The sequence below is a fragment of the Mytilus trossulus genome, chromosome 8, assembly GCF_036588685.1.
Source record: "Mytilus trossulus isolate FHL-02 chromosome 8, PNRI_Mtr1.1.1.hap1, whole genome shotgun sequence".
Taxonomy (NCBI): domain Eukaryota; kingdom Metazoa; phylum Mollusca; class Bivalvia; order Mytilida; family Mytilidae; genus Mytilus; species Mytilus trossulus.
This window is the reverse complement of record NC_086380.1, coordinates 46923101-46940718: the sequence shown is the minus strand read 5'-3', so window position 1 is coordinate 46940718 and position 17618 is coordinate 46923101. Positions and strand designations below refer to the sequence as shown.

Below are 17618 nucleotides of genomic sequence, written 5' to 3'. Positions count from 1 at the left end.
CGACGACCACCACGCAGACGACGACGCCAACCTGATACTTCATTTTTTGCGGTTGTATAAAAATGAAGAGGGAGCTCCTGTCAATAAATTCACCAAAGTTACACGAAAACTGCTCAAAGCATTTACGAGTTGGTTGCTGTCTGCCATAATTGGCTTTTCTTTCAAAATCTTTCAGCATAGATGAGGTTTTTGGTTTTTATTTTAGGATTGCTTTACATTTGTATTGATGGGGCCTACTACAACTATATGGTATGGGTTTTGTACTTTGTTGAATACAGGTATTTAATTCATACTGTGATACCACAAACATTTTTTTTAAAGTAAATTTGAATAATAAGTTGCAAATTTAAATCATACAAACCAAAATCCTGAGAGTATGCAGTTTTTTTGTTTCTTTGTAAATACATCCGTTAGCTGTAAACACAAATCATTTCCATTTCTGAAATAAACAATATAGACTATTTTTAAATAAAATTCTAGAGGATTGCAACAATTTCATATTACAGTCCTAAGTATGAAATTGTTCAAACTATAATGGCATATTGTTTTTCTAAACTGTTTCCAAAAAATGATCGCCCTGAAGATCATAAAAAACATTTTATTAAAATAAAGTATGTCAATAAAGGTTTTGATTTTGTAAATATTGCCAGTATTTTTAACGACCATTCTGTTAAAGACCAAATTACTGGATATTTTGATAATACTGAACTCGGCCTCTCATTTGTTATATTTACAAGAAATCTCCCTGGAAATTGCGTTTAATTATAGCCAATTGTGTAAAGATGTAAATATCATTGAAAATACACCTATGTCGTGTAATTGCAGAATTTGTTTTTGTCCCGGCTGATAAAGCTGATAATAATATCATTATTGTTTGAAGTCACCAATATTCCAACTGACTTCATTTTCAGAAAACGACATCTGAAACGAACACAAACTTTTAGCTACTTCTTTACAAACAGAACCAAATACAATGAAAGTCCTAACTATGTACTGTCTACCAAAGCTACACAAAAAACCTTACAAATAAGATTTATTTCATCTTCAAGCCATTGTTCCACTACTGAATTGTCTGTTTTACTTACTAGTACACTTGGTACAATAATCAAAGTGCTGGATAGCACCTCTGGAAAGTTTGCAACTGTATATGTGTATTATTTCAAATAGGTCATGTAGGTTATAGATGTGTATTAATATTATACATGTTATATGTATTAATCAGTTTTGATTTTTCAAACTAAACCATTGTCTCGCCAGCTGGTATTTACCTTTACTCGTGAGACATAAGCCATATAATTATCGATTATTTTATATTCTATCACCTGTGTATTGTTAAAATAAATCAAACCATTATCACTTGTCAATTATTCGACAACTTGGTCAAATATCAATTTGTACTCGCATACCGGACTCTTTCAATACAATAGGACTTTTACTTATTCAATAACTAGAGGCTCTCAAGAGCCTGTGTCTCTCACCTGTTACTGTATTTACTGATGTCGATCATCTTGGTTAGTAGGTGGGGTCATTAGACACTTTTTTTTAAATAGATACCATAGTAATGATTGTGGCCACATTTAGTTTAATATGGCCCATAGTTTTAGAAAAGGAAATTTCAAGTTACAAAAATGACAAAAAGTTGTTCAAAATTGACTATAAAGGGCAATAACTCCTTAATGGGTACTTAACAATTTTTATCATGTTGACTTATTTGTAGATCTTACTTTGCTGAACAAAATTGCTGTTTACAGTTTATCTCTATCTATAATATTATTCAAGATAATAACCAAAAACTGCAAAATTTCCTTAAAATTACCAATTTTAGGGCAGCAACCCAACAAGTTGTCAGATTCATCTGAAAATTTGCGAGGGGATAGATCTTATTCTGATTGACATTTAAATCTTGAAAGATTTGCCCTTAATGTCTTAGTTTTAAAGATATAAATCAAAAACTGCATTTTACCACTATGTTCTAGTTTTAGCCATGTCGGCCATTTTGTTTGGACGGCTGTGTCATCGGACACATTTTTTAAACTATATACCACAATGATAATTATGGCCAAGTTTGGTTTAATTTGGCCATGAAGTTTCAGAGGAGAAGATTTTTGTACAAGTTACAAAAACTGACGAAAATTTGTTAAAAATTTAATATAAAGGGCAATAACTCCTTAAGGGATTGACTGACAATTTTGGTCATGTTGACTTATTTGTAGGTTTTACTTTGCTGAACATTATTGCTGTTTACAGTTTATCTCTATCTATAATAGTATTCAAGATAATAACCAAAAACTGCAAAATTTCCTTAAAATAACCAATTCAGGGGCAGCAACCTAACAACGGGTTGTCAGAGTCATCTGAAAATTTCAGGGCAGATAGATCTTGACCTGATAAACAAGACTTTGCTCTAAATGCTTTGGTTTTTGAGTTATAAGCCAAAAACTGCATTTTACCCCTATGTTCTATTTTTAGCCATGGCAGCCATCTTGGTTGGTTGGCCGGGTCACCGGACACATTTTTTAAACTAGATACCCCAATGATGATTGTGGCTTAGTTTGATTAAATTTGGCCCAGTATTTGGTCCGAGAACACAATTAATTCGTAGTGCATTTCTTTTAGAACATAAATGAAAATAAAAAAAATCCCACCTGCGCTTTCTCAAAGAAACTTTTACAGTGTGTTGTACTACTTTTGGGACAAATCATATCAAATTTATAGAAAACTTCATCGCCTCTAACTCAAAATATGGACAATTTTATGTTTAGGGCGTCTTGAAATCTTTTGACAGCTTCCGAAGTGCTCATTTTCAACCTTTTTCAGCTGGACCAAATCACTACTTTCCTTTAAAATTCTGGACCCAAATTTTTTTACAGTGTAATTTCATCCCCCTACTTGCAATTTGAGGCATTGAACATGGAGAAATAAATTTGGAAGGGGTATAAAAATTAATGGCAAGTAACCCACTGTCAACACTAGGGACTATATTTGTGAACAACGAAAATCAAGGGACGACAATGGTGGTCTCGGACCTAATAGGGTAGAAAGAGTTGACAAATCTTAAATAAACTTGGTATGAACAAAGTTTAATGTATTATAACACTGCTTACAAAGTTTCATGACAATAGGATGTATATTATAGACATTAAGTTAAGTTCTATACTCATCTTTGCGTGTAAAATTTTGACGTTAAAATTGAAAAATTTCAACTATCAACATTTGGGGCTTTAAAAATTAAAATATTGCAAAAAAAATCTTTTTAAATGCCTTCATATATAACTTATCATGTACTAAAAGCAATAGAGTACTCATTTGATTTATCAGACTTGGCATAATTATTCAAAAGTCAAATTTATATCAGCCCGCGCCTAAAAATTTAGGTTTTTCAATGAAGGGGGACCTTACATAAAGATGTAATATTTTCCAGCAATTTTAAATTTGTGAAGCTTTTTGGTTATAAATAATCCTCACATATGTATTTAAAGTACTTTAAATGGAAAGAAAAGTTACAAATAACATATCATATTAGTTTAAAAGGGTCTTAGGCCAAGTAAGACTGGAAAAAAATTAGGGTCAATTTAGGCCGTGCCACATATTTACATTAAAAAATGCATATTGAGGCTATAAAAAATAAAAATTTGTGTCTTTTTTATCATTTCTATACTCATGTGACATGATACAACAAATCTGAGCACAAAAAGACTCTTACAATTAACTTTTCTTACAAGCAGTATGGGCTGAAACAAAGATTTTTGCCTTTTTAGGGAAAAACTTGCATGCAATTTATTCTCAACAGGCTTATATTTAAACCACTTGCTATCCTACAGAAGAAAAGAAATATATTATGTGAAATGGAACAGGTACAATAGACATTGTAAAGTGCATTTGATACAAATTTAGTGAGGTCTCTAATATGGACATCAAATTTTATATACCAAGCTTCCCACTATTGACTTCATCCAAACAAGGCGTTAGACAAGGGTCATTTATACAACACACTTTGCACATTTTATCTGAGATAAACTTCTTTTCTGTAGATTCAGAGTTCATAAATAAGTAAAAGAAGCAGATAAAGGCATAGAAACACAAATATTGACACATAAAAACCTGTCAGATAGAAAGTCAGGATGCCATTTATGCATCAATATTGGAAAAGTTATAAAATGCCTATTTTGACCATAAAATGCCAAAATTTGTCATTTTTGCAGAAATTCTATAAAATAAAAGTTTAAATCCTTTAGTTTCATGCTATTTGACAAGTTGATACCATCAAATCATTTAGGGAAGTTGCCAGAGTACAATTTCTATATTTACAGATTTCACCTCTTAGGTCCGAGAACACAATTAATTCGTAGTGCATTTCTTTTAGAACATAAATGAAAATAAAAAAAATCCCACCTGCGCTTTCTCAAAGAAACTTTTACAGTGTGTTGTACTACTTTTGGGACAAATCATATCAAATTTATAGAAAACTTCATCGCCTCTAACTCAAAATATGGACAATTTTATGTTTAGGGCGTCTTGAAATCTTTTGACAGCTTCCGAAGTGCTCATTTTCAACCTTTTTCAGCTGGACCAAATCACTACTTTCCTTTAAAATTCTGGACCCAAATTTTTTTACAGTGTAATTTCATCCCCCTACTTGCAATTTGAGGCATTGAACATGGAGAAATAAATTTGGAAGGGGTATAAAAATTAATGGCAAGTAACCCACTGTCAACACTAGGGACTATATTTGTGAACAACGAAAATCAAGGGACGACAATGGTGGTCTCGGACCATTTTCAGGAGAAGATTTTTGTAAAAGTTTACGGTCGACGGACGACGGACGGAGGACGACGGACGACGGACGCCAAGTGATGAGAAAAGCTCACTTGACCTTTCAGGTCAGGGGAGCTAATAAAAAGTTGTAAAAAATAGTGCAGGAAAATGTAGTCTCATATAGATTTCTTTTGATTTTCTCCTCAGCCAATGGCCGGTTCGCAAAGTAGTGTTTGTGATACTTATTTTCAAACTAAAGTTTAATTCATCTGAAATGTCGCAGAACATTAATTCCTTTTTTATTCAAGTTGTAATCTTTTCAAAAGAGTAACAACTCAAACTAGAATTGCCATTGCAAGCAATAGCGGATGTCACCCTTCCCCCATTGCCACTAAGCGGCAGCCATTTCAAAACAAGTTAACAGTGAATGCAGATCTATGAATTGCGATGTATCTTTTTGTAAATTTTCATTAAAATAAGTGCATCATGAAAAGTTTCACATTTCTGCTGTTTCCATGGCAACGGCAGCCATTTTGAAAATTCCAAAGTCAAAAGTCTCATCTATACATGCCAGCTGACAATAATATCAATTTTAATTAAGTTTGGAGCATTTTGAAAATTTTTGACATTTTTGCAGTTTCCATGGCAACGGTGGCCATTTTGGAAATTCTAACTTCAAAAATCGCATGCAGACTTGACAGTCAGCAATCATATTAAGTTTCATTACTTTTTGAGCATTTTGAAATTTTTGAAATTTTTGACATTTTGGCTGGTTTCTATGGTAACACAGACCATTCCAAATTTCTAATGGCAGATACCACATTGGAACATGGGAGGGAACATACCATCAGAGTTTCAATGGATTTGACCTACCATATAAAGGAAGTAAATGCCACTTTTTAAGGTTTTTTAAGCGTTTTGACCATTTTTGCCTTGTTTCCATGGTAACACAAGACATTTTGGAAATTCCAACGCCAAATTGCACATCTTCCAATGTTGCTCATCGTTACTGTGAAGTTTCATTAAATTTGGAGCATTTTGATAATTTTGAAATTTTTGGTGTGGTATCCATGGCAACATAGTAGTTCCAATGAATGCCAAAAATCATCCAAAACCAGTATATGGCCGGCACCTAGATTGTACCAAAATATAATGATTCTAAGTTAAAGCATCTCCAAATAATTCACAAAAACCAAAAAGTGGAATTTTTCACATTTGTTCCGTTTCCATGGAAACGGTGGCCATTTTTTAACATTCCATAGCAAGGTGCACAACTTCAGATGGGGGTCCTCATTATAGTAGAGTTCCATCAACATTGGTTCCCTTTTACTCCAAAAAACCTGACGGACAAAAAAAGGTGGAAGAATAATAATAATAACAAAGAAACATAAGAAAAGCAATATGTCACCCGACATTGTCGATCGGGTGACATAAATATCCAAGAATCATAATTCTAACACTAGTACTACGTTCCCTTGTCACCATCTTATGGTGTTTATATATCTCAACTTGTACGATTCACTGGTGTAAATAACAATGTATTAGATTTTAGCGAGAGAAATTTATGTATTACTGAAAAATTATTACACAGGGTCTTCGATATCACAAACTGGTCAAAACATTTACTAAATTTTATCACCGGTATAAGGAAATAATTCGTAAATATGACTCAACATGCAGACATCTTATACGTTCAGGTATTTCACGTCCAATTTTTTATGGAACTATTCTTTACAAAGCACAAAAATGTCAGTATTCACCTTGAAAGCTTACAAAACCTTTAAACAGACTTATTCAGAAGATATATAGTTATGATACTGTTGTCAGGTCATTAAAGATGGCATATTTTGGCTTTAATATTGGTTCACTTATAGGCATGACACGGGTTATGTTCTTCTCATATATTTTATGACAGTATGATACTAAACCCCTAATGTGAGGTATTGTGCCTAATATTCATATGATGAAGACATAATCTTTCAATCAGTTTAATTGAGGTCTGAAGCTGGCATGTCAGTAAACTGCTAGTAGTCTGTTGTTATTTATGTATTTATTGTCATTTTATTTATTTTCTTTTGTTACATCTTTTGACATCGGACTTCTCTGGAACTGAATTTTAATGTGCGTATTGTTATGCATTTACTTTTCTACATTTGCTAGAGGTATAGGGGGAGGGTTGGGATCTCACAAACATGTTTAACCACGCCACAATTTGGCGCCTGTCCCAAGTCAGGATTCTCTGGCCTTTGTTAGTTTTGTATGATTTTAAATTTTAGTTTCTTGTGAATTATTCGAAGTTTTAGTATGACCTCCATTATCATTGTACTAGTATACATATTTTTTAGGGGCCAGCTGAAGGACACCTACGGGTGCAGGAATTTTTCGCTACATTGAAGACCCATTGGTGGCCTTTGGCTGTTGTCTGCTCTATGGTCAGGTTGTTGTCGCTTTGACACATTCACCATTTCCTTTCTCAATTTTATATCAAACCTGCTGCATTTGTTTGCACCTGTCCCAAATCAACAATTTTGCTCATGTTAACTTATGTGTAGAACTTCTTTTCTTGATATATTTTTAGTTTACAATATATCTAAATCCATAAAGATACAAGCATAAAGGTCGTCAACAGCACCTCATAACGAACATTAATGCCATGTTTGGTTTCATACCAATCACTATACTGCACCTCTAGAAAAAGAATTTGCATGTATTTCCCATAGGAACTTTTGTTAAACGAAGTTCCTCACTGACATCTTGGGTAATTGATTGGCTACAAAGTAACAACATTTGGTCAGCACCTTATTAGGAACATTCATGCCATATGTTGTTTCATTCCATTCAATGGTTCTCAAAAAGAAAACATAGCAAAAACAAAATTGAGAATGGAAATGGGGAATGTGTCAAAGCGACAACAATCTGACCATAGAGCAGACAACCACTTAAGGCCACCAATGAGTCTTCAATGTAACTAGAAACTCCCACACCCATATGCGTCCTTCAGCTGGCTCCTAAACAAATATGTATATTAGTTTAGTGATAATGAATACATATATAATCAACCAAATTTTTCCCAGAAAAGGGGGGCCCAGGGGAACAGAGGCTCACCTCCCTCTAAACCTGCCTCTGTATTATATTGTCTTTCATAAATCAGTAATATTATTACCATAAAAAAAAGTCTAGATATTCTTGTTAATATATTTTCTAAATTTTACTAAATTGAAATTGTTCATAACAATTCATTCATTCAATGGTTTTCTAAAAGAAAACATTGTAAAACCAAAATTGAGAAAGGAAATGGGGAATGTTAATTTATATAGGCATAACATTGGCTTGGATAGAAAACAAGCCATAAATATCATATTTGAGTTGATTTTATTTGTCATTATACCTATAAGCTGTTTTTCTTTTGGTTTGAAATATACTATTTGTCATTGAGTTTCAGTAAATGTTCCATTTTTTGGTGTCATCCTGGTTTGCCCACTTTTAATTACATGCATATGTAAACATAGGGGGAATTGTTGTTTTAACAATTATAGTTTATTTCTGAATAATCATAATTTTTACCTTTTATTTTACCTGTAAATTTGTATAAATGATACAATATCTCGCTATTAATTCAATGAAAATGTGCGAAAATATTTTTATTTTTATATTTTTGAGCAGGAAAATGTGTAGAATATGACAACATACCTCTTATGTAACCTGATTTTTTTTTAATTAAAGATACTATATTCTGCTATTAACTCAAGAAAAATTTGCAAAGATATTTTTAATTTGATATAATTTTTGTAGGACAATGTATTGAAATTGACAAATATAAATAGACAAAAATGTGTATTACTTTTACAACTTATCAACAAAAAGTTTTAATTATTGTTACATTCTGAAAAATAATGAATTAAAGATTGATTTATATATATTTTTATCAATTAAATAAATACACTGTTCTGAAATTAATATAAAAAATATCCAATTAGTCGTAACAAATAGAATATAAATGCAACTGCAGCTTAACAAATGCACAATTTGAACAGTAAATCTGTATCTTAGCTTAAAGGTTGCATGTTCTTATTTAAAAACAAAAAAATCAGCAGCTTAGTAAGGATACATCGCTCAACAACTTCAGTAACAACTTCATTCACTTTAGGAATTAGGGGCCAAAAAGGGCCCAAATAAACATTTTTCTTGGTTTTCGCACAATAACTTTAGTATAAATAAACTGAAATCTATGAAATTTTAATATAAGGTTTATGACCACAAAAGGAAGATTGGGATTGATTTTGGGAGTTTTGGTCCCAACAGTTTAGGAATTAGTGGCCAAAAAAATGTCCCAAATAAGCATTTTTCTTGGTTTTTGCACAACAACTTTAGTATGAGTAAATAGAAATCTATGAAATTTTAACACAAGGTTTATGACCACAAAAGGAAGGTTGGGATGGATTTTAGGAGATTTGGTCCCAACAGTTTAGGAATTAGGGTCCAAAAGGGTCCAAAATTAAACTTTGTTTGATTTCATAAAAAAATGAATTATTGGGGTTCTTTGATATGCCAAATCTAACCGTGTATATAGATTCTTAATTTTTGGTCCTATTTTCAAGTTCGTCTACATTAAGGTCCAAAGGGTCCAAATTAAAGTTTGTTTGATTTCAACAAAAATTGAATATATGGGGTTCTTCAATATGCTGAATTAAACCATGTATTTAGATTTTTAATATTTGGGCCCGGTTATCAAATTGGTTCACATTGAGGTCTAAAGGGTCTAAAATTGAACATTATTTGATTTCATCAAAAATTAAATTCTTGCGGTTCTATGATATGCTGAATCCAACCATGTATTAAGATTTTGGATATTGGACCATAATAGGTAAATGTCCAATTTAGAAATTTTAAGTTTTTAAGTTTAAGTTCTTAGACCACATTCATTCTGTGTCAGAAACTTACGTTGTGTCAACTAGTTATTCCCTATGTAATGCACTTATAAACTTTGATTCATATATTATATAAATTATGTTTTCATTAAAAGATAATTTGTATTGCAGTATTTATGTCATGAAAATCATTCAGAAACTAATAAATTGTGAAGACACTTTTATTACTGAATGTCATTGTTTTGTCATTGTTTTGTCTTTAGTTGTATGTTAAATGATAATATTGAATTGATACCAAATTATTGAGAGAAAAACTATTTGATTTATTTGTCATTTTTCTTTAAAAATCATAATAAAAAATACGTAAATATAGTAAGAAAACACTGATAAACAATGTACCTAAGTTGGAACAGACTATACAATTGTATGCTCATTAAACCTTTTGTCTTTTTTGTTTTCTTTGCTATTAGATAATTGGTAGAATTAAAAGTGGGCAAACCAGGAGTAAACCCATTTTTTCAACAGCATCAAATGAAATCTTTGTTTATACAACTTGTACAATTAAATCCTTTGTCAGTATTTCACTTCTAATCAACCAGACTTGTGTCTTAAACTAGGTAGTTGATCACCAACTAATTGCTGTGTATCTTTAATTTATTGCTGTATATACAGTCTCATCCTAAATACCTAAATTTACAACCTTTGGACACAAAATCAATAACAGGAAACTTCTGTTTTTCTCAGACTTTTCCCATATCAATTTCGAGTTTCTCAGATTTTTACCATATCAATTTCGAGTTTCCCAGATTTTTCCCATATCAATTTCGAGTTTCTCAGACTTTTTCTCTGTTTTAAATATTAACGAGAGGGACGGAAGAGGGTCTAAAAATCAGTAAATTTTTATTACCGCTGGAAGAAGCACATTTATGTAATTTCCTGTCATTATGCATATCTTTATAGTATGTTCTTATCATCTACAATGCTTCATGAAATTCTATTGTGTTGTTTTAGAGGATTTGGGATGTCAGTAACAGGAATGAAAGACTGACAGACAGATATAGGTCAAAATAAATATATAAATTGTTTACATCACCACCTGACTGTACTTCTCATGTCACTACTTTCACATATCACAGGTGAGACAAAAAATGCAGACCTCATGAAATTTTTTGTGGTTTGAAAATATACCTGTGACGATCAAGTCTGTCAACTTTATGTCGTCCAAATTTTACACAAACTGGCTGCATAACATCTCTGTAAAAAAAAGAATAATGAGGCAACAGTATTTATAGCACATAATTATTCAACATAATCATATTGGTGTGTCTTACATGAATCTCCATATTTCAATGTATTTTCTATAGATACATACACAAACAAATAAGTAAGGATGTTTTTTTCACTAGCAATACTAGCAGTGTTTCAAAAGATCATCTCAAAAACGCAAAAATTGGTAAAAAACATTAATCAAAAGGCAATAACTGTGATAAGGAGTTGACTGATGACATGAAGCTTAATTGTAGTTACTGTCTTGATGATAAGTTTTAATATGCTAATTGAAGTTTCTTCCTATTCATCAATATTATAGTTTTAAAGATAAAAGGGAACAAGAGGATGTCACAACGACAGCAAACCGGATTTAATAACATTTATTTGTATCCTGCCAATATCACAAGAACCATAACTGATGAACGGTGAAAGTGAAAATCGTCAATTTCAAATTTGACCTCCATTTTGTCATCAGTATCAACATATTAAAATTTGGGAAGCTTTGGTTGAACAGTTCATGTATAAATGCACACACAACTGGAAAAGCCATTTTTCAATCTTTCAAGAACCATAAGTCCTGAACGGTAAAAGTAAAAATCGTCATTATTGAACTTAATCTCCATTTTGTCATCAGTAACAACATATTAAAATTTGTGAAGCTTTGGTTGAACAGTTCATGCATAAATGCACGGACACAACTGGAAATGCCATTTTTCAATCTTTCAAGAACCATAACTCCTGAAAGGTAAAAGTCAAAATCGTCATTATTGAACTTGACCTCCATTTTGTCATCAGTAACAACATATTCAAATTTGGGAAGCTTTGGTAGAACAGTTTATGTATAAATGCACAGAAATGACTGGAAAAGCCATTATTCAATCTTTCAAGAACCATAACTCCTGAACGGTAAAGGTCAAAATCGTCATTATTGAACGTAATCTTCATTTTGTCATCAGTAACAACATATTAAAATTTGGGAAGCTTTGGTTGAACAGTTCATGCATAAATGCACGGACACGACTGGAAATGCCATTTTTCAATCTTTCAAAAACCATTACTCCTGAACGGTAAAAGTCAAAATCATCATTATTGAACTTGACCTCCATTTTGTCATCAGTAAAAACATATTAAAATTTCGGAAGCTTTGGTTGAACAGTTCATGTATAAATGCACGGACACGACTGGAAAAGCCATTTTCAATCTTTCAAGAACCATAACTCCTGAACAGTAAAAGTAAAAATCGTCATCATTAAATTTAATCTCCATTTTGTCATCAGTAACAACATATTAAAATTTGTGAAGCTTTGGTTGAACAGTTCATGCATAAATGCACGGACACAACTGGAAATGCCATTTTTCAATCTTTCAAAAATTTGTAAGGGTTCCGCGGAACCCAGTGTCTCGCCTACTATTGCTGTAAATCGCAGGCTCAACAAAAATGAGGAAAAAAATCAATAAAAATATTCCTCTTGATACAATCTTTTGATTGTAAGAAGCTTCTGTCCAAATTTGGTAAAAATCTAGGATAGTTATTGAATCTAATAAATGTTTTGAAAACTTTAACTGCAGACTGTATGTTATGTTTACTGGAAGAAAATCTAAGTCCATTTAAAAGTAAAATACAGAAAAAATGGAGTTATCTTTTTACAAAATTTACTTCTGGAAACTATCTTATGATCATAAATAAGCTTCTGTCCAAGTATGGTACAAACCCAGGATAGTTTAAGAAAGTTATTAAAATTTTAAAAACTTTAACCACAGAGTGAATGTAATGTTTCCCCGCAGAAAAACTAAGTCCATTTATAAGAAAAATACGGAAAAAATAGAATTTTATTTTTACAAAATTTACTTCTGGATACTATCTTATGATCATAAACAAGCTTCTGTCCAAGTTTGGTACAAACCTAGGATAGTTTAAGAAAGTTATTAAAATTATAAAAACTTTAACCACAGAGTGAATGTAATGTTTCTCGCAGAAAAACTAAGTCAATTTAAAAGTAAAATACAGAAAAAATGGAGTTTTATTTTTACAAAATTTACTTCTGGATACTATCTTATGATCATAGACAAGCTTCTGTCCAAGTTTGGTACAAACAAAGGATAGTTTAAGAGAGTTATTAAAATTCTAAAAAAACTTTTAACCACAGAGTGAATGTTATGTTTCCCCGCAGAAAAAACTAAGTCCATTTATAAGTAAAATATAGAAAAAATGGAATTTTATTTTTACAAAATTTACTTCTGGATACTATCTTATCATCATAAACAAGCTTCTGTCTAAGTTTGGTACAAACCAAGGATAGTTAAAGAAAGTTATTAAAATTCTAAAAACTTTAACCACAGAGTGAATGTAATGTTTCCCCGCAGAAAAACTAAGTCCATTTATAAGAAAAATACGGAAAAAATGGAATTTTATTTTTACAAAATTTACTTCTGGATACTATCTTATGATCATAAACAAGCTTCTGTCCAAGTTTGGTACAAACCTAGGATAGTTTAAGAAAGTTATTAAAATTATAAAAACTTTAACCACAGAGTGAATGTAATGTTTCTCGCAGAAAAACTAAGTCAATTTAAAAGTAAAATACAGAAAAAATGGAGTTTTATTTTTACAAAATTTACTTCTGGATACTATCTTATGATCATAGACAAGCTTCTGTCCAAGTTTGGTACAAACAAAGGATAGTTTAAGAGAGTTATTAAAATTCTAAAAAAACTTTTAACCACAGAGTGAATGTTATGTTTCCCCGCAGAAAAAAACTAAGTCCATTTATAAGTAAAATATAGAAAAAATGGAATTTTATTTTTACAAAATTTACTTCTGGATACTATCTTATCATCATAAACAAGCTTCTGTCTAAGTTTGGTACAAACCAAGGATAGTTAAAGAAAGTTATTAAAATTCTAAAAACTTTAACCACAGAGTGAATGTAATGTTTCCCCGCAGAAAAAACTAAGTCCATTTATAAGTAAAATACGGAAAAAATGGAATTTTATCTTTACAAAATTTACTTCTGGATACTATCATATGATCATAAACAAGCTTCTGTCCAAGTTTGGTAGAAATCCAGTATAGTTTAAGAAAGTTATTAAAATTTCAAAAACCTTAACCACAGAGTGAATATTTGTGGACGCCGCCGCCGCCGACGCCGACGACGGAAAGTAGGATCGCTTAGTCTCGCTTTTTCGACTAAAGTCGAAGGCTCGACAAAAACTTTTACGCATGAAGGGTAAAAGTGAAAATCTTCATTATTGAACTTGACCTTCATTTTGTTGTCAGTAACAACATACTTTTAGTATTAAAATTTGAAAAGCTTTGGTTGAACGGTTCATGAGTAAATGCATGGACAACATTCGGCTGCCGACCGCCCGCCTGCCCGCCTTACATCCCCAAATCAATAACCGACACAAAAATCCAGGTAAAAAAAGGAAAAGAGGTAAAATTTGTAATTCAAGGGCAGTCACTCCTATAAGAAGTCCCTTGGCAGTTGACTTAAATAGACAATAGGTAGAGCTCAACAATCTGAACTTATCTGCCAATGTCAAATTATCTCTATCTATAACAGTTTTAAAAATATTAGACAATACTTGCATTTTACCCTTTTTTATTTTAGCAATGTCCACTATTTTGGTTTGCAGGCAGTCATAGGATATATTTTTGTTCAAAAATTGGAGAGCCTTCTCAATTTTCTTCAAGAATTTAGAAAGGGATGAAGTTTTCTGATGAGACACAGAGAGTCATTGCAAATTATATTTGGAGTATGGAAACCTATTCCTTTTAATTGCACTATACTTAATTTTAGGGTTTTTTTTAAATATAAGCAAGTTAAACATGTTAAATATAACATTGAAATGGTATCAAATCTTACTTTTCTTTAGCTTGTGTTCCAAGTTTATTCGACAACTTCTCTTTTTCTAACTGGTCTGAAAATCCATCAATTGGATCATCTCTTATTTCCTTAATGTCATCTTTCCCTAACTGGCTTAAAATCTCAACAATTGACTGTGTTGGAATGATGTCATCTGCATTGTGAGAGTCAGATTCCTTTGTTTTCTGATTGTTTGAAAGTTTCCTGTCTTTCCATCTCTTCTTTGTTACAAAATTATGTTTTAGGAAAGTAGTTTCAATTGTGTTCATGCCATGCTTACTGACCATATCTTCTTTTATCTGAATTTCTTTGTTAACTTTTTGATGAACTTTCTCATCAATTTTATCCAGAAACTTTATGTCATCTTCTGTTAAGGATTCCTCTAAACTTTTATTTATCTCAGGTTTTTCTTTACGTGATAATTTGCCTAGTACTGAATTTCTGGGTTTTTTTAAAGACATAATAGGTGGCTGGTAAGATTTCATCTTTGAACTTTCTTTGTTATCATTATCTAATTCATTCAATATTGCACATAAGCAGTCATCTTCATCAATTTTCATTTCTGAAACTACTGGCTTCTGTTTTCTGATCAATGACAGTTGATATGAAAATGATGACCCTGTCTCATTTTGTAAACATTTAGAACTATTTGATTGGCTGGATGAATCTTTATTCTCTTTCTGGTCCACTATTCTATTGTATATATCATGCTTTTCTTGTAGGTTGTTTTCTTCCTTACTGTGATTTCCTTCAGGTTTAATGGGGAGGTTCTGGTTTTCATCCTTTATATTCCCATCAACAGTTCTACTTCCTGCCATAAGCTCTCTAACATTTTTAGACATCAATTTAGTGTTTCCATTGTTTGTACCAATGTTTGAATAAACAAATCTTTTTGAGTTTGGGGAACTCCCACATTTTGACATACGTTTCATAAAAGACCTATTGCCTTGATACACTTTTGTAGGTGTAACCTTCTCAGTTGCCAATAATTGACTGCCACTTTCATTTGTACTGAATCTGTTTTGTAAACTGCATGAATCTTCAATTTCATTCTCGATACATGTGTTTGCTTCGCCTTGAACATTTATTTCTCTTTCTGTATCATTGTCTTGTTTTTCATATGCATTAAACTTAAAAGAAGAAGATATCAGGCCTTTTCTAGCTTTAGAAACCGGTTGCTTTTTTACATGTTCTTTCTTTAGAATGTATGGGTTTTCAGACACGTTAGCACCACTACTTAGAAAGCTTCTTCCAAAAGATTTCTTTTTTACTGGTTCATCATTTTTATCATTTTGTGGAGTATCAGGAATGATTCCCTCATCATCTTGACCCTTGACTTTCGGAGTACTTTCTAACAGACAAACCTGTGTTTCTGGGATAACAATTGGTTCATTTTGTAAGAATTTGTCACTTTTGTTACCTCGATTTAAATCAATTTTCAACTGGTTTAAGCTAGTTTTAACAACAGTAAAATTTGATTGGTTTGAAGACCTTCTATCTACTTGAGTTTCAGTTTTGAAAGAACAATGTTCTTTTGTAATGAAACATTTAACCGCAGCACTTATTTTGCCTTCAATATCTTCAGTACTATTTCCTACTGGCCGATCTGTTCCAGAGTTCAAATGATCTGATGCTTCTTTTGTACTTCCCTTCTTTAATGTTAACTTGCCAATACTTGTTTGGCCAACTTTAGAAAACAAGGTGCTTGTTGAAGGTGTTGCTGAATTTGTTTTAGATGGCTGAAAAATAAATCAAATCTGTTTGTGCCTCACAATTATATTTTTACAAATCTGCAATAGGCTGCATAATATTTGCTGAAATAATACGTTTTTTCATTCTCTTTTAAATAAAATTCTTGTTTAGTAAGATTGACAGCCACTGCAGATGTAATGGTTATAAATGGCATTACAAATTAAAGGGAAAATTTTCATTAAACAAAAGCTTCCTTACAGCAGGGTTGACATTAAAGGCTGTCCAACTGCTAGTGACAGACAAAAGTTATCATAGGGCAAAGATGCAGTGTACTTGTCTGATTAGAGAGTAATAAATATAAGTGACAGGAGGAAAACAGGAAATCAATAAATCATCATATCAATCCCCCTTCACTTTCAAATATTTTTCTTTAGTATATTTTTCTAAAATTGTCCATTAAATTATCTTTAAATAGTCCATTTATCAATTACGAAAATTGACCCTGTAATTAGACCTTTTTTAGTTGTCTCCCTTAAGAGGGACATTAATTTTTATTAACAATGGAGAGCTAGCAGAAAGAGAAATTTTACCTGTGTGTAATGTGAGTAATCTTAAAGGTTTAGAAATCTGTTAATAATATTAATTTGTTGTCTAGCTAAATACTTAAGACATCATAATATATCATGTAAAGGTATAGTTAACAATATTGGCCATTACAATTCTGTTGTTGACACATTCTTTAATGAACCAATCATATTAGACCGAGATATCCAAGAAATAATAACAATTTGAGATCTCTTAAATAAATTTTAAAAAACCTTGAATAAAAGTGAAAAGAAAGAAAATTAGATTTTAGTCTTAGACATATATATATATAAAAGCCCTTCCCTGACAAAAACAAGAGGCTCTCAAGAGCCTGAATCGCTCACCTGAATTTTTTTGGTTAAATCTCTCATCAATGATTATTTAGGCTTTTCAATTTATTTAAATGTTCTTTAAATCGTCCTATTTTCTTCAAAAGCAAAAAAAAATCATTTTCTCCTATGTTCTATTTTAGCCATATGAGCATGTTTCTTGACATACAAGGAAATGAAATATAAAATTTATACTAGATACTCTAAAACTCATTTAGCCTAAGTTTGGCTGAAATTGATACAGCAGTTTCAAA

At 31.6% G+C, this 17618-nt stretch overlaps 1 protein-coding gene across 7 annotated transcripts in view; it reads right to left on the bottom strand.

The window, feature by feature from the left end:
* LOC134681043 (DNA replication ATP-dependent helicase/nuclease DNA2-like) overlaps nucleotides 1-17618 on the bottom strand; it is a 194399-nt gene that overhangs the window by 155860 nt on the left and 20921 nt on the right. For all 7 annotated transcript variants that reach the window (XM_063540428.1, XM_063540430.1, XM_063540433.1 and 4 more), the window contains 3 exons: nucleotides 14759-16497; nucleotides 10812-10877; nucleotides 362-439 (listed from right to left, as the gene is read on the bottom strand). In XM_063540428.1, the coding sequence (XP_063396498.1) occupies nucleotides 362-439; nucleotides 10812-10877; nucleotides 14759-16497 (1883 nt within the window). The remainder of the gene's footprint in view (nucleotides 1-361; nucleotides 440-10811; nucleotides 10878-14758; nucleotides 16498-17618) is intronic.